Source organism: Carassius auratus, chromosome 20 (genome assembly GCF_003368295.1).
Source record: "Carassius auratus strain Wakin chromosome 20, ASM336829v1, whole genome shotgun sequence".
In the NCBI taxonomy this organism is placed as follows: domain Eukaryota; kingdom Metazoa; phylum Chordata; class Actinopteri; order Cypriniformes; family Cyprinidae; genus Carassius; species Carassius auratus.
Window position 1 is genome coordinate 22,522,749 of NC_039262.1, and position 22,573 is coordinate 22,545,321.

Below are 22,573 nucleotides of genomic sequence, written 5' to 3' on the forward strand. Positions count from 1 at the left end.
CAACTTAATGAGCATAAACTCTGAGGCTGATGATTTCCAGTGCAATTAGAGCCACTTCTAGAAGTCACAAGACCTTAAATATGTTCCCTCTCACAGATACACAATCATAATAGGATTATAATATCATGATGTGCTGGCCTGTGATTCATGTACAGCTGTGTGTATCATATATCATGAGGTAGCTGCTGATACCAATAATGTGTCTGTTAGTAATATCAGTCACCCTACTCTCAAGATATCTCATTTGTCTTTAATAGAAAATGTTAACTTAATAATAATAAAATCCTCAAATACATAACATTACAAAAGCAAGTTATAGGAGTAAATAAAAGACACAAGATGCACTTGCACAATGGGGTGTAAATCTTCCCTCTGTTCCCACTGTACTTTGCCCTTGAGGGCAAGTTTAAACAACCCTATTAAGAGCAGGAAACCCATCGGATCTCTGTGAGGTTGAGGGCACCTGACATGACAAGTTACAGGTCACCCACGCTTGCTAAAAGATACCACCAGACCTTCTATCAACAAAGAGTATTTACTTACAGACTTCAGGACAACAAGAGGGGCTGCTACCATTTCAGACCGGGACATTCAATATCACAAAACCCTGTAAACAGCTCTAAGAGTGATCACCGACTGCTTCTGTGAGGAAATCGATTACGAGAGGCAGCAAGTGCAAAGTCCAATTTTAATACTGTAGCAATATATGTGGGCAAATGTTTTGTTAACACGCAAAAATTCCAGATTGTGTGGATTCCTATTGAAATGACTGAATTTGACAGGAAAAAAAAAAGTAATAATAATAATAGACAAAAAGCAATTTTTTTGACAAGCAAAACCACAAATGTTTACTAGCTACTTAATAATGAATAATACTTAATAATAACTAAAGATAAATATTAATAGGTTTATACTAGGGCTGTCAGTTTAACGTTTTAATTGTATTAATTAGTTAAGAAAAATAATGCAATTAAAACATTCTAACGAAGTAAACGCACTGGCCCCGCCCCCAGACCTGTACATCATCTTGCATTTCATACAGATGACTCCTTCCAAATATGATGCAGGGCAATAACCCCTCAAGTGTGGTTATGCCCTAAAATACAAGACATTGTGGCAAAAAGGAAAAATGCCCCAGTATGTTTTGATCTCGATAAGCAATACCACACTGGCGTTTATGTCACTGCAAATGTTATTTTACGCAACAGTTCAGTAAATAAGAAGTTGTTATATTTAAACAAAATCTGTTTTTGCTCAGTTTTGCCAATGAAAATATTTCCTGTAAAGCCACCGCAGAACTGAAATTAAAAACATTAAAGGGGTAGTTCACCCAAAAATTAACAACTCTGTCATCATTTACAAACCTGTATAAGAAAGCCATTTAAAGACTTTTGGTAACAAAGCTGTTTTGGTTCCCAATGACTTTCATTGCATGAACAACAAATACTGCGATGTTTCTCAAATTATCATTTACAGTCAATTAAATACAATCTTTCTTTCTAAAGTTACTATTGGTAATAATTACATGATACTTTCTCATTTAACACAATAATAGCTTTAAAATAATCTTTTGTGGGTATTTTCACAGGCAAATTTTGTTTGCGGTTAATTTTATTAATTGCCACATCATGTAATTAGATTAAATTTTTTATCGACTTACAGCCTTAGTTTATACAACCCTTCATATTGTAATAAGTATGATAATACATATAATTGTCCATTTATGCAGAACCTACATAATACATCTTTGTTTCACATATTCACAATTCATTACTGCAGTTATACCTGTAGTACAATTACAATGTTTTTTTGTTGTTGTTGTTGCTGTTATAAATATGCAGTTCTAAAACATTTTGAAAAATTAGTTCAAGTTTTAGAAAAAAAAAAATAGAATAAAATACAATGGTGGATGACTGTATGTTGATTTATTCACCTACACAATCACCTCAATCATTGATTTTTTTTTTTTTCAAATAGAGCTATTCAAGTCATCAAGGATCACAATATATAAAACTAAATAATCACAATGTGAGATTTTTCCAATATCGTGCAGCCCTACTAGAAAGGATATTTTGATCCTGCTTGGTGTAGTTCTCTCATATCAGCAAAACAACTTGGTCAGCTTAAATCAGCTTTTTAGAGAACAATATATAATATCCCTCCCATTGTTTTGCATGTAAAACAGGAGACCTTGTGGGGAAAACCCATGCAAACGCAATGCAAAGCAGCTTGTCCTTTCTTGTCAACTATGAAATCATCAATAGTGTAAGAACAATCTGTGAGATAAAATGCATAAAAACTGGACACTAATTAAAATGCAGACAGGCCAGGGAGAGAACTTGAGTTGTATATTGCTTTGCAAAAATTGTGACATCATGCCCATCTATTTAAGCATGGCATTCTTATATTGCCCATGTGACCTGTGCTGCTATTTGCAGATATCATTCCCAATCTCAAAATGCCAATTGCAGTAGTGGTTAGTTTGACTTTCATTTGGCTTGCTCAACTATTAGTTTCTAGCACAAGTTCCTACTCAACTTCTGCATCCAACTGTATCAGCCAGTGGTTCATGGTCTCCACAGCAGCTGTGAATCGCGCCACTGCTCATTTACATAAAGCTGCTCGCAATGCCAGCGGTTACGGTCACTCACGTCACTTCAAACTGGTAACTCTCAATGACAATAAATGACTTCACAACTTTTTGTCGCAGATGATCATTATGTGAAAGCAACTTTGAGGAATAGTTCACTTAAAAATGCCATATTCTGTCATTAATTACTTTGTTTTCTATGCAAGTATACATTAGATAAGCATGTTTGACCACCGCACTCAAGTCCAGGTCTCTAGAGTGTGACCAATATGGTACCGCGCTGGTAGAAACAACACAAGACATTACTAGCACGACTGTCAAGAGTGGCTCGACAGTGTTTAAGTGTCCCGCAGCACCAGCAAAAGTTAATACCATAAAATGGGGGGGGGGGGGGGTTGTAAGGAGATATTTGAATTATTTACTAATAAACTAGTGTTTTCTGAGTCTGTGTTGCAGATCCTGGCTCGCCATCTCCTCATTAGATGTGCCTTAAGAGAGAAGTTCATCTTTACGGATTATGATTATAATGAAAGAGTTTTTGTTTTCGATTTGTTTTATTTAGTTAAGTAGTCATTTAAAGCTTTCTATAGATATATTTATTATGTCTGTCAGGCATGAGTTTCGGTTCATTTTTGTACTCCTGTTAAAGACGACACGCAGAAAGTGCACCGTGTTTGTTTTCTTTATTTTATAAAAGCACGTTTTGTTGATATTTTGAGCGCACAACATCAAAAGTAGACCCTTTGCAGTTACGAATGATGCATTACTCTTACTTTATGTGCAAAAAGAACCAGATTGTTAGTTACAAAAATCATTTAGGCTACAAGTCAATAGTGTCCATATGCAATTACAATTACAAAAACAATGTGAACTTGTAAAACTGCAGTGTTAACCAGTGCAAAAAGTTAGTCTAGAGCCCTGAAGTCTTTTACAGCATCTCACCCTTGACAGTGTTCTAACAACAAAAAAAATACCTTTTTTTTCTTCATCCCATTGTCCAGTGTTTTGCATCTTTGTGTTCTGTGTGAATAGCCATTAAAGAGATATGCTATTTGTAGGTGAATCAGACAAAAGTCCAATATGAACTGGGAACAAATTATAAATTCCACACACTACTCAAATCATAATAAAATTTCATTTGAAATGCTTTTGCCTGATTTATCGCAATGTTGGTAATAAGACTTTGTAATGATTTAAGTTAAAGTAGTATGCGGGATTTTATCTTTTCAGGGAAACATAAAAGGAGAACTGGATCATTGAGTCACTGAGTTAAACTTAAGAATCAGATCATTTAATGAATCATTCCTTTGAGCCGTTTCTATTCATTGAAGCAGTTAATTGGGATCAGAATTCCAACTGAATCAGCTGTACTCATTAACTAGATTTCTGAGTTAAAAACTGACTGGAGAGAGACATTTCGGTAAATAATTACTTGAATTTTTATCAGTTCCTCATATACTATGAAGAAAAGTGCACAAGTAGTATGGAAATCTAGTTATGATACTTTGAATGGTGCTTGACATTTCTTTAGTGTTACACTAAAAAAAATGGCAAACAAACTTGGATGAACATAAGGTTGATTAAATGATCACTAAATGTTAGTTTTTGAGTGACGTGTTCCTTCAAGGCACGTGAGATCTGATCTTTGTGCTCTCTTTAACAGGAAGCAGTTGAGCAGGTAAATGACACACAGATTTGACCTCTGCCAGACATATTTATCTCCACCGGCTTCATCGGGCCAGCCTCTTATCAGCAAGGCGTCTTGCGAAAAATTCTAACCTGGTGAAAAATCACGACAAGCAACTTTAACCTTGACTGACAAATATGATCAATTGCACCCTTTTTATCCTCAATAGTTTATATTTACCTGTTTTTTCCTTTTAGGGTTCAAGAACAGCGTCTAAACTAAAGACGCCGTCCACGTGACTCGCAACTCAGCTACATGAGCAGGTTTTCAAAAGGAAAACCACCATTAATTATTTAACACTGCTCATCCCAATTTGTGAGCATTTAGCTCACAGCCTATCGTAACCCAAAACTCATGCTGTTCCTGTGAGAAGACAAATTAAAATAAAACTGATTTTGATTTTGTGCGCTCTTGTACTTCTAGATTCAATTGTAGAATTAAAGCATGTCAAACCAACTCCAAACATGACAACAAAGAATTAAGGAAATGTGTTATACATAATAAAAAAAAGAAACTCCAATTTTGAATGTGAGAGGGAAGCCTGTCTAACCATCACTTCAGTTTATGAAATCCAACTTTTGTTCAACATCAAACAAATGATGAAACAATGAGCAAATTCAATTAAACACCAATCTAATTTTCCAATCACAATTATCTAATGCAGCATGAAGCCAGGTTCAATTCATGGCTTTGAGTACATCAAAGAGAGTTGCTTACGGAAAATCTCTGATATAGGCCTAGAATATTAGAGATTAAAATTTCTGTTGCAAAAACAATGTTTGGGCCAGCTTGATTCTTTTTTGTGAGACCATTCAAAATAGTTCTATTCCAAATTAATTTGTTTTCACTCAAAAAACTGCATTGAATTCTTAATGCATTTATGTTATTTTAATAATATAGGTAGACAAATATAGCCGTTTATTGCATTGTTTTGTGTAGTGAAACACATACCTAGATTATTTCCAACTAGATTACTATTATTACCATTTTGACAAAATGCAATATTAAAACATTCTAAATGTACTTGTCCACAATAAACATAACAGCAAATACTTTAGTAAATGCATAGTTATGTGTAGTTTTACTTTTGTCAGGTATATTACCTGGTCACCATATCTTTATAGGCTTCACACCATTTTTTAAATAACACTTTACCTTTTAAAATATAAATATGAGCTTATAAAATCTGCACGTATGAGAAAATCGATTAAAATACATTTTTAATAAACACAGCATGTAAAAATGAGAAACACAGCTTAATGCCAAGTGAACTCCCTTTATCTGTCATCTTGTAAAAAGCTGACAAATCGTCTTATCTGTCTTCATGATCGTCTGACTGTCCCAGCCCTTGTACTTCCATCTCACGGTCCACATAATAAATCAACAATCAACACCCTGGTTACTCTTAGGACCAGCATGCAACAAATGAAATTACCCATGAAATGTGTGAGTAAGCAGACAGCGTTTCACCTCTCGTGGATTCAACAAGCCATAAATTCAAATCGGCTTTACGAGGAAAACCCAAAATCACTTTCTAATGAAAAAGTCCAATTCAAATCGATACTTGTAACAATAAAGTAATACAGGCAACACTTCCAGGCTCTAATGAATGATGATGTGGATTCGTCAAGACCCAGTGTAACCACTTAATCAACCTTGTTTCCCAATGAAAAAATGGAGAAATCAATCCAAACACAGGAAACCCTAGAGTCATATTTTGGCGCCACTAGGTGAAATACTAGAGATGCTGAGTGAAGTCTGGTGCTGTGTGGCTTACTTGAAAAAGGTTGTTTTACACAAAATTTTACATTTAGGGCCTTTCACTGGCATGTAAAGAGTCAGAAAAGAGAGGAGAAGCTGTCTTACCTGTGTAACCCGCACACCAGCCCCAAGACGCCACCATCGCCAGTAACCACCTGAACATGACCCCCTCGATGTGCCAGTACGTGGGGGCATCTACGAGTCTTAAAGGCTGCAGGACTATCAGGTAGAGACAGTAGGACGGGATCGCCACACAGTTATTCACAAACATGAAGATGAAACGGATCAGCGACTTCATTAAGATCCAGAACAATTTGCGGGCCGTGTCCAGATGGGGAGCCATACTGTACTGTCCCGCCTGCAAAAAAAGAAAAAAAGCGAATTAAATCTCAACACTTTAGCTGATGCGATGCATCAAGCCAGTGAACGCAAGACATGGAGGTGACAACAAACAACAGACTCACTGTATAGAGATGCTGCTTACGCTTGTGAACTGATTTACTAACGGACACTCAAGATACCACAGATATAAGTGTGCTGGTTCATACTGACACCCTTTAAGCCCGTCAGACTTTGATATCTGTGATTCAAGCAAAACAAACAAACAAAAACATTGGTTCAAATTAAAGCTTCTTTCCTGATAAGCATGTTGAGGAGGAGCTACTTCAGGTTAACAAAAGAAACCAATAACACCATGCTTCATCCTATATTTGTCCTGGGTGATTGTATGATATATAAAAAAAACCTGTGCACAATAATAACGATAAGAATGATGGAGAGTATAATTATTCAAATCATAAATGTATTCATAACTATGATATTTATCATAACACACATTGATAGGACACGCAGAGCCTGATTAAGCTCAACACACTTCAATTCAGTTATCCGAGTCTGCATGGCTTTCATTCATTTATTTTAAGGACAATTTGAGTAAAAATCCTTTGAATGAAGGTGAAATGTTTAAATTAAGTCTTGAACAGCGCTAACGAGGCTAACATGCTACATACAGTTTCAACTGCTGCTTAAAAAAAGCAATGCCAATTTATACCAAAACGGGTATAATTTTCTAACAATTCAAATGTAGACATGTAAATAAATAAATAAAATATTATGATATATATATACAGTCACTGTTGGTAAATAAAGCAGAGCGTGTGTGTGTGTGTGTGTGTGTGTGTGTGTGCCGCTGTGCTAGCATGCTAAGCTACTGCGAAGCAAACCCCAGTCACAATTCAGTTTAACGGTCACTTCATTATATGATTATTCATTCTTCAAACGAGCTCTTTGTTTGAGTGGCTGTTTCATTAGTTGTGTGTCTTCATGTTTATATAATCCCCGACTGTCTGTCCTTTATACACAGTGGCCGGTGTCTGACTGATTTGGTGATTTAATGAGATTTGGACTAAAGTCCTTGACGGATCAGAGACGAACCGGATCAGCAATGCGATCCAGATCTGAATCTAACCAGATCTAACCGCTTCGACGGTTCAAATGACATCAATGATCTGAAACGATCTCTTATGATCAATCCTCTAATCTCCCCGTGGAGGTGTTTTCTCACCGTGCTAACGCGCAGCCAGCTGGTGAAGCTCGGGAGGCTCGGTTCGGTTCGGTCACATGTAGCGGACGGAGTCGATCGGTGCACCCGAGAGCTTTAGGTCGTCTGCTCCACGGCTTGACTTGGTTCCGAGAGTCGGTGTCCTGATAGGAGGCATGCGCTTCAGTTACACACGCGCGTGTTTCTGGAGTCACGCAGCCGAACCTCTGGATCGCACGCGCTTGAGATCAGGCTCGTAAACCCATCTCTCCGCTCCGGGCGAGGCGTGTCGTGTCGGGCATGCATTCACTGGGCCTCTCCTCCGGGATGAGGAACGAGGATGATAGTGATGATGATCTTCGGCTCCGTTATTCTGGACCTCCCACAGGCCGCGGGCACGCGCAACGGTACCGGCTCTGTTGCTGAAGAATCTAGATGTGTAGCTAATATTAAGGAACAAACTTGCAAGTCTAAAAGAACTGAAGTGTCCACACAGTAGACTCACTTTAGAATAAAAGAAGCTTAAAAAGACAGATTTTTTCCTCACCACATTCTACAAACAAAGTGAAACCAAATCACATCAAGGTGTTTTTGGCAGTGTTCCGCGGGAGCTGTATTAGGAAAAAAGTTGGCAAACCATGACCCCCAGTGGGCAAATCAAAAAGTATTTTCTATCTATCTATCTATCTATCTATCTATCTATCTATCTATCTATCTATCTATCTATCTATCTATCTATCTATCTATCTATCTATCTATCTATCTACATTTGGGTTTCCATTTGCAAATCTGGTTTTAAAAAGCCCCTGTAAACCTAACGTGGAAGCAGGTGAATTTTTGAGAAGCATAATTCTCTTTTGTGAGATCTTTGCACTAGAATGCATTGAGACGTATACGTTTATTATTCATTTTAATACTTATAATACTTCGTTTATTATTCTGTTAATACTTCTTACTATAATGAGCAAAAATGTATAAACAACACACACACACACACACACACACACACACACATACATACATATATATATATATATATATATATATATATATATATATGCAGAGTACCATACAAAATAGTTTAGAAAAGGAACTTCTTTTATTTGGATGCTGTTTTATAATACCAGTAAAATTGTAAAATTGTAGAAAGCTGATTCCGATGGTCACTGTTACGGGGTCAGTTGAGGTTGAGAGGAACTTTATCAGTGTTTTTAATAAGTTACATCCAAAAATACCTTTGAGCTGGAACATGACAGACTTGCCAAAAGAAACATGCACCGTTGGTATCAAATATAGACTTATCAGTTAAAGGTTATTATATTGAAGTCATGCACAATCCACTCTGTTAAGTAAAGCAAAGATCATTTGTAGATGTTGCACAGAAAACACTGTGGAGGATGGTGATAAGACATCCATGACCCATTTTAAAACACAGCTACAGTTTTGAACTTTATTGTGGTTTATTGAGTTTTGCTCAAATTGAACCACAAAAGTAGTTTATATGAACTGATCTGAACTGATTTTAGATGAATAATGAAACTATTGTCTTTTAAAGCTGCTTTACAACAGCATCTGAATTGTCTCCATTGTATCTCCAATCTGTATTGTATTAAGCGCAATAGAAGTAAAGGTCACCCGTCTTGAATATGTCATGTTTTCTGAAGACATAGCATGATAAACACACCAGACATTTTGTTCGTTGAAGCTTGACAAACTTAATCACGCCGAACTGTTATTGTATGAAAAAAAAGAGAGAGAAGTCCAATCTGAAAGGTCTGTCTAAAGTTGTAAATAATGAATGAATGATGGTTTCATTGTACAGTCACTCAACTCTAGTATTAAAAAAAAAATTTCAATCTGTTGCTACAAATTATAGTGTGAATCACAAAAGTATATATAATTATTTTAAGTAACTATAATGATTAATAATTCTAATGAAGTTTCTGTTGCACATAATGGAACTGATTGTCCTAAGACTTGGTATAATAATATAATATATGAAAAATGTCATTACATTGTTTAGAACATTCAAAATAAATTTATGCTATGCCCTCGGTAGAGGACATCAGGACTCAACTTATTTAAAAAAAAAAAAAAAAAAACATATGAATGAACATGCATAGGCAAAAACATTTTATTTTTTTATTTTTTACCTAACTTTGTATAAAGATGATTCTCAACTATGTTATAGTAGAGTGATTCAATATACCATTTTTCTTTCTGCAAAATGTGTTTAAAATTACCATAAATGGGTTTTCTCATTATATACAATTTCACTATCCACACCCAGGCCTGATTACTGCCAGACCTGTTGAATCAAGACATCACTTAAATAGAACAAGTCTGACAAAGTGAAGCATGCTTAAAGAGCAACACATCATGAGACAATCTAAAGAGATTCAAGAACAGACGAGAAACAAAATATTTGGCATGTATCAGTCTGGAAAGGGTTATAAAGCCGTTTCTAAAGCTTTGGGACTCCAGTGAACCATGGTCAGAGCCATTATCCAAAATAAAGAAAACTTGGAACAGTGGTGAACCTTCCCAGGAGTGGACAGCTGGCCAAAATTACTCCAAGAATGCAACAGCGACTCATCCAGGAGGACATAAAAGAACCCAGAACAACATCTAAAGAACTGCAGCCTCACTGGCCTCAATTAAGTAAGGTCAGTGTTCATGATTCAACAATAAGAAAGAGACTGGGCAAAAACGGCATCTATGGGAGAGTTCCCAGGCAAAAGCCACTGCTGACCAAAAAAACCCCCACAAAGGCACGTCTCACATTTGCCGGCTTTTGGGCAAATATTCAGTGGACTGACAAAAGTTTTACTTTTTGGAAGGTGTGTACCCCGTTACATCTCATGTAAAACCAAAACAGCATTTCATAGAAAGATCATACCAACAGTCAAACATGGTGGTAAAGTGTGGCACTGCTTTGCAGCTTCAGGACCTGATGACTTGCCATAATTGATGGAACCATGTATCAGTATCAGAATCAAAATCAGAAAGAGCTTTATTGCCAAGTATGCCTGCCCAGACAAGGAATTTGTTTTAGTGACATAAGCTTCCAGTACACAGAGACAACAACAAAAAAATTATTAAAAAAAATAATAATAAGTGTATAAACAATTGTGCTATAAATTATAATGGAATAGGATTGAGTAAGATGCAGGGATGTATTAGGATGGAGGGGTAACAAATAAATATAAGGATATTGCATGTTTTTATTGAATAAGTGGGGAATATTTAACTGTTCATGAGGTAGATTGCCTGAGGGAAGAAACTGTTCTTATGCCTGACTGTCCTGGTATATGCGGCCAGATGGCAAAAGTTCAAAGATGGGGAAAATTGGATGTGAGGGATCCAGAGGGATTTTTCTGAGCCCTTTTCCTCACTCTGGATGTATACAGTTCTTGAAGGGTGGGCAGGGGAGCACCAATAATCTTTTCAGCAGTCCGAACCGTTCTCTTGTAGTCTTCTGATGTCTGATTTTGTTGCTGAGCCAAACCAGACAGTTTTTGAAGTACACAGGACAGACTCAATGACGGCTGAGTAGAACTGTTTCAGAAGCTCCTGTGGCAGGTTAAACTTCCTCAGCTGGCGAAGAAAGTTCAACCTTTGTTGGGCCTTTTTCACAATGGAGTCAATGTGAATGTCCCACTTCAGGTCCTGAGAGATAGTGGTGCCCAGAAACCTGAATGACTCCACTGCAGTCACAGTGCTGCTCATGATGGTGAGTGTGGAAAGTTCAGGGGGGTTTCTCCTAAAGTCCACGATCATCTCCACAGTTTTGAGCTTGTTCAGCTACAGGTTTTTAAGTTTGAACAAGACAGCCAGCTGCTCAATCTCTTGTCTGTAAGCAGACTCATCACCGTCCTGGATGAGGCCGATGACTGTAGTGTCATCTGCAAACTTCAGGAGCTTGACAGAGGGGTCTTTAGAGGTGCAGTCGTTGGTGTACAGGGAGAAGAGCAGAGGGGAGAGAACACATCCCTGAGGGGCGCCAGTGTTGGTGGAGCAGCTGTTTGACATGAATTTCCCCAGTCTCACTAGCTGTTGCCTATCTGTCAGAAATCTGGTGATCCACTGACAGAGCTAGGAACAGAGAGCTGGGTCAGTTTGGTCTGAAGGGCTGTTGGGATGATGGTGTTGGAAGCTGAACTAAAGTCCACAAACAGGATCCTCACATAAGTCCCTGTTTTGTCCAGATGTTGCAGGATGAAGTGCAATCCCATGTTGATTGCATCATCCACAGACATGTTTGCTTGGTAAGCAAACTGCAGAGGGTCCAGTAAGGGTCCAGTGATGTCCTTCAGATAAGCCAGAACCAGTTTTTCAAACGACTTCATGACAACAGATGTTAGAGCCACAGGTCTGTAGTCATTAAGTCCTGTTATCTTGGTTTTCTTTGGAATGGGAATGATGGTGGAGGGTTTGAAGCAGGAAGGGATTTCACACAACTCCAGAGATCTGTTGAAGATCTGTGAAAAGATGGGGGCCAGCTGGTCATCAAAGGTTTTCAGACAGGCTGGTGTAACGCCATCTGGGCCTTGTGCTTTTCTTCTTTAGCTCTTCCTTGAAGACCTGGGGCACATCATCTTCACAGATTTGAAGTGCAGGAGGTGTTGATTGCTGTGTAGGGAAATGGTCAGAATTGGTGTTGGGGGGTTCAAATCTACAATAAAACTAATTCAGGTCGTTAGCAAGTCGTTGTTTAGCCTCAGTGCAGGGGGATGGTGTCTTGTAGTTTGTGATGGCTCTCAGTCCTCTCCACACTGAAGTTGAGTCGGTGGAAGTAAACTCTTCTTCTGACTTGTATTCTGTAGTCTACAAAAAAATCCTGAAGGAGAATGTAGAGCTGTCAGTTTGTGACCTCAAGTGCATTTGGGTTATGCAGCAGGACAATGATCCCAAACACACCAGCAAGTCCACCTCTGAAGTGCCCAAATCAAAGTCAGTTCTTAAATCTGGTTGAGATGCTGTGGCTATATGTGGGGATTCTTGCTCCCAGAATAATTGAACCAACAAGAGCTTTAACATTAACCCCCTGGAACCATGAATTTAGAAATGCATAACAATTAAGACTTTTAATAAAGTCTTTAAAGCAAACAGTGATAATCATGAAGATGTGGCAGTGGTACGTCTATCCTGTAGCCTGGTTATGAAGATGGGTGTCTCTCAATCTTCATCTCCTTCTCTATTTCCTACTAATCATCCTCCTCATTCTTCTCATCCTCCCCCGCATTCTCCTCTTTCCCTTGCGGTCAGTGTCGTATTTTGTTTACTATAAAATGTACATAGTACGAAATATCCACTGGTTATAACCAATGCTTCTATATTTAGCTGTAGATAATGCTGTAGACCATTACTCTGCTTCAGAAGCCTGTCCAAAATCGGTTCATGAGGAGAAACAGACACTTATGTCAGCCGGACACTCTCCTACTGTTTTGGCACTCACACGGTGCTCGCATACTTATCACTATGAAGTAAATAAAATGCAGACTTGACAAATATGCAGGCGTTTCAGAACATTTTGTGAGCACAGATACTCTACACTATGGTGTCATATATTTCAAGATTCAAGTTCACATGATCATATGCTTTTTTAAATGCTAATACAGAGGAGTATATACGCTTTGATCAGTGTAGGATGATGTAGGAATAACTGACTACATTGAAACTTGATCAGTGTAGGATGATGTAGGAACAGCTGACTACATTGAAACTTTTACCATTCTTAAAACGCAGATTTGTGGCCATTATTGTAACTAAAATGTTGAATAAACCCCGAAACACACGTGATCATTGTCATGTGGTGAATCTGGCCAATCGTGACAGCTGTGTCGTCATCAGCGCTTCAGCAGTCATTCTCGAGAAGTGCAGGCTGAATCAGCCGGATCATGCACTACTTCAGTCAGATTGCGATCGGTTGGCAAAGTGTTGGTGAGTCGAACACGCCTGATGCTCAACGAGTCAGCTGCCTAAGATCGGATGCAGCCAGTACCTCTCACTAGTGATTCCCGATGGTTTCAGAGGATGGTTAGTCCTTGTCGCCCTCTGTTGTTCAGAGAAAGGTACACCAGGGTTCTTACGCCCTTGAGTAAATCCAAGCACTTCCAAAGACATTTAATTTTTCATCACTTAAGACTGGGTAAATGACCATGAATACGCTTACCTTGTTAAGCACATGCACAGATACCCCACGGACACCCTTACTTGTTAAGGTGTTAAGGTGCATTATGTGACGGTGGATAAAGGAAATTCTGGAAGCAGATGCGAGTTAACAGATTTAATGAGATGATAGTAATATGATGTAGCAGAAATGAGTCGAACCAGACAAATCAAAGAGTCTATCAGAGCTGTGTGCATTGAAACGAGAGCTGAACTCCTCAGGAAGTCATAAATCAGTTCTAGTGCCACAAGAACCAAGCAAGATAACCAACCAACTAACTTGTTCACACAACAGCTTTCAACATTAACACCAATAGAACAATTATTAACAATTTTAATTCGAAGAAGAGATTGTCAAATTTATTGTTCGTGATTGAAATGCAACGCTGGACATCACATGTAAACCCAGGAGATCAAGTTAAATACTTGCATTGACTTCCCCCCAGCCAGCAGAACCAGACTGAAATTCCTAAGGGGGAAGGGCTTTAAACCTTTGTCTTCACAGAAAAGTCCCTTTGCCAGAGAATGGCAAAGAAACTGCTTTTTATACATTATATATGGACCAGAATGAACTCAAAAAGACTTCTAAATGAATCGTTCCATTGCTTAACTCCATATTCATTTACGTGTAACCCACACATTTGACTATCATGTATAATCACTTATTGTGTATGTCTTTTGATTACTATAGGATACATAGTCATGTCTAGTATTGATATAATCGAATTTTCTTGCTTGATATTGTCCTGACAATCATTTATTTGTAAAATATATCATAATTGTGTTATAGGAATCCTGTCCAAAATTAGATCCTGCGAGGCAGGAACCACATGCTTGGTAAGATAAACAAATGATTTATGACCCCAGACCCAAGACCATATCTGATTGGTCAAGGCAACATTTGAGGGGTGGCCAACAAGGAAGTTTAAATACTTTGGACCCCATGAAATTTTGCTTTTAGTTCTAGCATTGCTTGTGCTATCAGTCATGCCTTGCTTTTAGTCTGCTTTTAGTTCCTAGCTGCTGCTATTAGCCATGTCGGATTTTAGTTCTAGCATTGCTTGTGCTATCAGTCATGCCTTGCTTTTAGTCTGCTTTTAGTCCCTAGCTGCTGCTATTAGCCATGTCGGCTTTTAGTTCTTGCATTGCTTGTGCTATCAGTCATGCCTTGTTTTTTAGTCTGCTTTTAGTCCCTTGCTGCTGCTATTAGCCATGTCTGTTTCTAGTCTCTAGCTATGCTTCTGCTAGCTTGTAGCTTCTAGCCATGCGGTTTAGTCATCATTGTTCTTTGAGCGCGGTTCCAGCGTGCCTGCCTGCTGCTACTATGCCACGATGAGAAGGAACACAACCTAGTCTCGTCAAACTTTCTTTCTTTTCTTTTCCTTTTGAGAGTTTCGTGTTCTGAGTTAAGTTTTGTAACGTCGACCTCGTCTGCGCGTTTGAACTCCAACCAGCCACACAACTCCAGCTTCAGCCAACGCCCAAGCACGGGCTCCCCAAGACGTCACTTCAGCCACCTGAACTTCCAGCCAATCAGCGACACCGGGATACCCCTTTCAACTGGAGTCCCTTTCACAGCAAATGAAGGCAACGTATTCCCAGATATTTGTTGTGCTGGTGTATCTAATATAATTTTAACCCCATTGAGGAACTCAATGCGAGCGCTAATTACGTGATTGATGGTTGTTCATGTCTATGCAATTTAACGTTTTGCTGTAAACTTGGAATTCCATATTTCCATTCTCTTAAACTCATCTTTCCCTAACTTTCGACCTTCCTGCAACTTGTGTGAATGTGTGTGTGCGTGCGTTTATGTGTTAGATTAGTTTATATGTCTTAGATTTATCTAATAAAGCCTTATTCATATTGAAAAGAGAAGTATCTTGTGTTTTGTGCTTACAAGTTAATGTCTTAAACTGCCGATCTTGTTACTGTGCTAATTGATAGTGTTTTCACTATAGTTTGGATATTAGTATCCAGCGCAGATTTGATGTTAAACGGCTCGTTCACTGAACCGCAGGCGTGTCTCCGTGAACAGCCGTGAAACAGTGATTCTGTTCAAATTCCCTTTAAAATCTTAAATGATTCCCTTTGAGCTAAATTGACCTGTTTCCCTTACAATGAATACACAAACAAACAATGATGATGAGACGACGACACTCCATGGTGGTGGTGAGGAGATGAGGAATCCAGATGATGGTGGATAGAAGGTGAGTAATCCGGATGATGACGGCGTGTAGGCAGCTGGAGAGGATGGCACAGGACTGCGGGGAATGGAGCCGAAGGTAAGTAATCCTACACTGCAGACCGTAACCTTCCCAGTCCACCAGATGCTGGAATCCTCATCCCCTCCGTCTCGAGTCCAGAATACGATTAACTGAATATGTTGGTTTTCCCATCTACAAGACACGGCGGCAAGGGAACCGGAATAGGCAGATTAATATGTGCATAAAACACGGGTTTAATTTTGGACACATGAAAGGCGGGGTATATCCTCTTGAATGCAGGAGGTAGTTTGAGGCGGACTGTCACCGGACTAATGATTTTGGTGATAGTGAACGGGCCGATAAATTTGGGAGCTAATTTATTAGAAACGGATCGCAGAGGAATGTTACTGTTAGAAAGCCACACTTTTTGACCCACGACATAGACGGGAGGCTTTGACACAGGCTCTGGTCCAGGTGTGGTGACACCTCTGGACAAACGCGTGAGTGGAGGGGACCGCGACTTCAGATTCCAGACTGGGAAATGCTGGTGGCTGGTACCCTACACTACACTGAAACAGAGAGGGCTGTAGCTGACACTGGCAATGAATAGTGGGCGTACTCCACCATAGAGTGTTGTTGTCTCCAGGAAGAAGGATTCTTGGAGACCAAACATCGCAACGTCCTCTCTAAATCTTGGTTGGCTCGCTCAGATTGCTTTGGGGATGATAACCCGAAGACAAGCTAACTGACGCTCCTAACAATTTGCAAAACTCTTTCCAAAATTTGGATATAAACTGAGATCCCCTGGACAAACGAGTGAGTTGAGAGGACCGCGACTTCAGATTCCAGACTGGGAAACGCTGGTGGCTGGTACCCTACACTGCATTGAAACGGAGAGAGGCCCGTAGATGACACTGGCAACGAATTGTGGGCGTACTTCACCATAGAGAGTTGTTGACTCCAGGAAGAAGGATTTTTGGAGACCAAACATCACAACGTCCTCTCTAAATCTTGGTCACTGATCTAGAACAGTGACCGCTGTTTCCTTGGCTGTTGGTAATTTGGGCAAGGGAATGAAATGTGCCACCTTCGAGAACCGGTCCACTACGGTCAAAACGACCGTCATGCCATTAGAGGGCGGGAGAGCAGTAACAAAATCTAGAACGATATGGGACCAGGGTCTCGAAGGGACAGACAGCGGTTGAAGGAGCCCACCAGGAGGTTGGTTAGATGACTTACCACTGGCACAAACTGAGCAAGCCAAAACAGCGGACATCGCGAGCCATACGTGGCCACCAGAATCCTTGTCTAACCATCCCATTAGTTCTACTTATCCCTGGGTGACAAGCCACATTAGAACAATGACCCCACTGAACAACTTCGGACCTTAACTCCTCTGACACGAATAAATGGTTCGGTGGGCAACCAGACGGAGGCGTTACCCCTTCTAAGGCCGTCTTGACCTTCGACTTGACCTCTCATACGAGTGCTGAGACCACTAATTTCTCAGGCAAAATACACTCGGAGTCACCGGACGGGCGGAGGGATCAAAAAGACGTGACAAAGAATCGGGTTTGACATTTTTGGAACCCGGGCGGTACAATAGGGTAAATTCAAAACGACCGAAAAAAAGTGCCCACAGAGCCTGCCTGGAATTGAGTCTTTTGGCAGTTCTAAATTATTCTAAATTCTTGTGATCGGTCCAAACAATAAAGGGAACCCCTGAACCCTCCAACAAGTGGCGCCACTCCTCTAATGCTAATTTGACCGCCAACAACTCTCTATTGCCAATGTCATAATTACGTTCGGCAGGAGATGTCAATGTGAGAAAAAGGCGCAAGGGTGTACCTTATCATCCGAAGCAGCACGTTGGGACAACACTGCTCCTACCCCCACCTCTGACGTGTCGACCTCCACCACGAACTGCCGTGTGGGATCAGGGGCCACAAGGATGGGAGCCGAAACGAAGCGATTCTTGAGGTTAGTGAACGCAGCCTCAGCTGCGTCCGACCACCTGAATGGAGTTCTGGGAGAGGTCAAGGCTGTCAGAGGTGAGGCTAGTTGGCTGAAATTACGAATGAAACGTCGATAGAAATTGGCGAACCCCAGAAACCGCTGTAGGGCCTTACGGGAGTCTGGAGATGGCCAATCCATCACAGCCTTAACTTTATCAGGGTCCATACGTATTCCCTCAGATGAAATGATATACCCTAGGAAGGGAACAGACTGTGCATTGAATACGCATTTCTCTGCCTTGACAAAAAGCCCATTCTCAAGTAACCTCTGGAGCACTCGTCTGACGAGTTGAACGTGTTCCTGGAGAGATGATTCACGAGTGCTTGGAAAACCCAGGGTGAGTTGGAGAGCCCGAACGGCATCACCAAGTACTCAAAGTGCCCTCTAGGGGTATTAAAGGTGGTTTTCCATTCATCCCCCTTCCTGATGCGGACCAAATTATGAGCATTAAGTAAATCGAATTTTGTGAATATGGATGCTCCCTGCAACCTCTCGAAAGCTGAAGACATGAGTGGTAAAGGAGAAGTATTCTTAATAGTAATGTTGTTTAGCTCTTGGTAATCAATGCAAGGTCGCAGAGAACCATCCTTCTTACCCACAAAAAATAACCCCGCCCCCGCTGGAGAAGAGGAATGAAGGATGAACCCAGAGGCTAAGGAATCAGAAATGTATTTCTCCATGGCCTCCCTCTCAGGAATAGAAAGAGAGTATAACTTGCCCTTAGGCAGAGACTTACCTGACACTGAGTCTATGGCACAGTCGTAGGGACGATGCGAAGGGAGAGAAGCAGCACGGGACTTACTGAACACTTCCTTCAGGTCCAGATACTCAACGGGCACATTTGGCAAAACCATGTTTTCCTTCTGAAAAACAAAAACAGGGACAACAGAACAAGCAGAAACCAGACAAGACTCATGACATCTTTCACTCCACAATGTGACAGTGTCAGAACCCCATTCCACTCGTGGATTATGTTTGGACAACCAGGGGTGACCTAAACTGACGTGAGGCAGTTCCTGGCCGTTGAGTGAGGTGACATGGATGGGGAGAGACACAGGAAGGACAGGAATGTTCAAGTGATGTGCAAGTGAAGAATCAATCAACCTTCGGCTCTGGAGTCCATAAGGGCGTAACACTCGTGATGTTGATTCTTCCACCGCATAATTTTCCGGCGCTGGCCGGAAGTGGTCCTGGGGAATCTCCCGGGGGACGGACGGCGCAGGCGGTGCGATGGATGCAGTGGGAGATTTGAGTTGATGGATCCCCTGGGTGAGCTCGGACACCTGTGCCACCAGCGCTTGGATAGCGCGTCCGTTGTTAGAGATGCTCTCCTGCTGCTGATCCATGCATTGACCACTGTGATGCATAAAATCCATTGCATTTCGCGGACTATGCCACAAATAATTTTTTTTTTTGTTTCATCGTTCTGCTGTTGTGATGACGATGTTCGAGAGAGTCCAGTCCAGTGACGCATGATCTGGCAATTTTGGGCATACTCAGCCCACAGAGGTGATGTGAACTAGTTTGACAGGGAGTCAGTGTAACGCCGCCTTCAAACTGGCAATGAAATCAGCTCTGATACGGCTACGAAATGACCGGAAGTCTTTCATTTCCTATGGAAATTCGCAGATAGCATTTGAAAGGCTCCGAACTGAGTCCGAACGAGTGCGGTGCAAAAAAAATTGTGTCCGTTGGTCATCCGGATGCGTTCAAAAAATTCAACTCTTGCAAAGGCTACGGACGGTTCCTATCCGCCAATTCCAGTGGAAGTTGGCGTTGCTATGGTACTGATAAACAAACCTGAATTCTTAACTTTTAATAAAATAAATAATGATTTTATAACAGTCTGCCCACGTTCTCTGACACACTCTGTCTCTCTCGCTCGAGTGCATGGTTTGTGCAGCCCTTTATACCACTATATCACATTTAGCTGACCTGACATGTCAACGTCCTGGGCAACTTTCCTCCATGCAGCAGCCTTCCGATTGATGTCTCTATAACCCTCATCAGAGAGATCATCAAGAATTGCACATTCAGATACTGACAAGATAAATCATTTTAATATTGCCGCCATTTTTGTTCTACTCACTTCTGAAGCTTTCCAATGCTTTTCAGTGGTGCAGAACGATGTCCACTGGGGGTGTATTGCGTATTACAGAACTGATTTCAACTGACAGTATGAAGGAGGCGTAAGTGAGTGAATGGATGCGTGTGTGCTAGTATTTGGGTGATAGAGCCATCTGCTGGCCAGAGGAGGGAATCATGGGGTTTGTCTCTGTGACACTCTTCCAGTCTCCATAGGAACCCATTTAAATAATATGGGGCATAGGACTGGGGATAAAACCAGTACTGATTACCAGGGCCCCAAAGGAAGAGAGGGCCCTTGAAAAATCTTGAATATATATTGTCAAGGGAAGGGGGGCCCATTTAGACTGCCCATGCATAGGACCGAGGATCTTGTGAAGCACCCCTGTAAATAATAGTGAACATCTGCTACTACGGCAGCAGCTTCATTTCATTCACACACTCATTATACATTGAGGAGTGAGGCACTGAAAAATTATGGTCATTGCGACACTGTAAAGTGATGGCACTATGGAGCCATGAGCTTTTTTTATTTTTTTAAATAGGTCTAATATTAGATTATCAACTCAGAATATATGCTAATTTGACTAGAAACACCGGATAGCCGAAATGCAAAACATCCTTTGCTTCTTAAACGTCAGGCGTTACTTTTGTGTTCACGAAAAATGTCTATACATTTTATTTAATTTATAAAGTCTTTACGGTGCTGTAAATTTTATTATTTTATGCAAAGCAACAAAAATACAAGATGTCAGTCAGCTGTGTAAGCAGTGGTTGCTTCACACGATGGAAATGTCTTATGCCTTGCATTACATGAATGGATTTTATTCATTATAACACTGAGTTTATATTGATTTGGTGTTAAAATATGTTCTCTAATCTCAGTACTTTTTATGGGCAGGTTTGCAGTCTGAAGTTCGCAGTTCCCACTGCAAACAGCAGTCCTTCCCTGGCTCAGATTTCGACAACACACTGGCACGAGAATCTAAAAAAGACAACTTAACCCTAAAAAGGGCAAACCCATTTAGAGACATCAGAAAATTTATTTAATGCTATTTTCCATCTTATTGGGACTCAAACAATAAAATGTCAAGGTTTTATTATTATTTATATTTTTTAATGTTTGTATCCCCAAGGATAATTTTTTTTTTGTAGATTGACCGTAAGATTAGTACGAGACAGATGACTGAACAATGTGTCAAGATGACCAAGACATGCTATAAAAAACTAGGTCATACAGATATGTCTCAACATTATGCATGCCCTCAATAACACTATTTACCAACAACTGAAAGGTTGACGGTGCATTGCATAAACCGAAAGCCATCACCATATAATTAAGGAGATGGTCAGGTGTAATGAACGTGGAGATCTCCTTTGCGCATTCCGTTAAAGACGCCTGCCAGTAATTTTTAAGCAGGTTGATCTTAATCACGAAGACAGCGTTTCCGACACAATCGATGCAGTCTTCCAAGCAAGGCAAAGGATAACTGTGCATAGGTCTAAAAGCTAACCTGAAGGTAACACCACTCTGGCTCTCTTTACCCAGCATTTTCCTCGCTTTTCCAGACTTTTGGATTGCAATGTCATGGTTTTCACAGAAATATGACTACACTGCAATGTACCCGATAATGGTATTGAGCTAGCCGGACGCTACATGCTCCGGGCAGATAGGACAGCAGATGACTCCGGCAAATGCAAAGGTAGCGGTTTGTGCGAACTCTGTCATTGTTGGGAGACACTGCTCAGCTAACCTAGAGTTTCTCATGGTTAAGTCTAGACCTTTTTATCTGCCACAGGAGTTCACTTCCACCATTTTAACTGCAGCCTATATTCCACCGGATGCTAATGCCAAGCTTGCTATGGATAAACTGCATGCGGCCATTAGCAAACAACATACTGCTCACCCGGAGGCTGCATTTATTGTTGCGGGTGATTTGAATCACTCCAACTTATAGACAGTGCTCCCCAAATTCCATCAACACATTACCTTTCACACTAGAGGAGACAAAACTTTGGATCATGTTTACACAAACATTGAGCTTACATCGCAACCCTCTCCTACACCTGGGACAGTCTGATAAACTTTATTAGTTTCCACCCCTTAGTATTCACCCCTCATCAACCGTGTGAATCCATCAGTGAGGACCATCAAACTGTGGCCAACAGGAGCAGACTCTTTACTTCAGGAGAGGTTTCAATACATGGACTGGATTATGTTTGCTTCTCAGGCTGCATGTTGCTCTCGCATGGACATTGATATCTATACCTTCTCTGTACTGGATCACATCAAAACCACCATTGACAGTGTTACAACAGAGAAACAGATCACAAGGTACCCTAATCAGAAGCCATGGATGAACAAGGAGGTGCGACTCCGGCTGAAAGCCCCCAACACTGCCTTCAGATCAGATGATGCTCAGGCCTACAGCTAATCCAGGGCTAGCCTGAGGAGGGGCATCAAAAAGGTCAAATACTGCTACAAGCTGAAGATAGAGGCACACTTTTCAAACGCT

The 22,573-nt window shown here is 40.5% G+C and overlaps 1 protein-coding gene across 2 annotated transcripts in view; it reads right to left on the reverse strand.

Moving 5' to 3' along the window:
• LOC113121213 (acyl-CoA:lysophosphatidylglycerol acyltransferase 1-like) overlaps nt 1–8,140 on the reverse strand; it is a 24,527-nt gene extending 16,387 nt beyond the window's left edge. Inside the window, exons 1-3 of one of the 2 annotated variants that reach the window (XM_026291498.1) lie at nt 7,603–8,140; nt 6,503–6,618; nt 6,144–6,396 (exon numbers count right to left, since the gene is read on the reverse strand). In XM_026291498.1, the coding sequence (XP_026147283.1) occupies nt 6,144–6,381 (238 nt within the window). In that variant the 5' untranslated portion in view covers nt 6,382–6,396; nt 6,503–6,618; nt 7,603–8,140. The remainder of the gene's footprint in view (nt 1–6,143; nt 6,397–6,502; nt 6,619–7,602) is intronic. The other variant, XM_026291497.1, reaches the window with a different exon arrangement.
• Nucleotides 8,141–22,573: the final 14,433 nt, after the last annotated feature.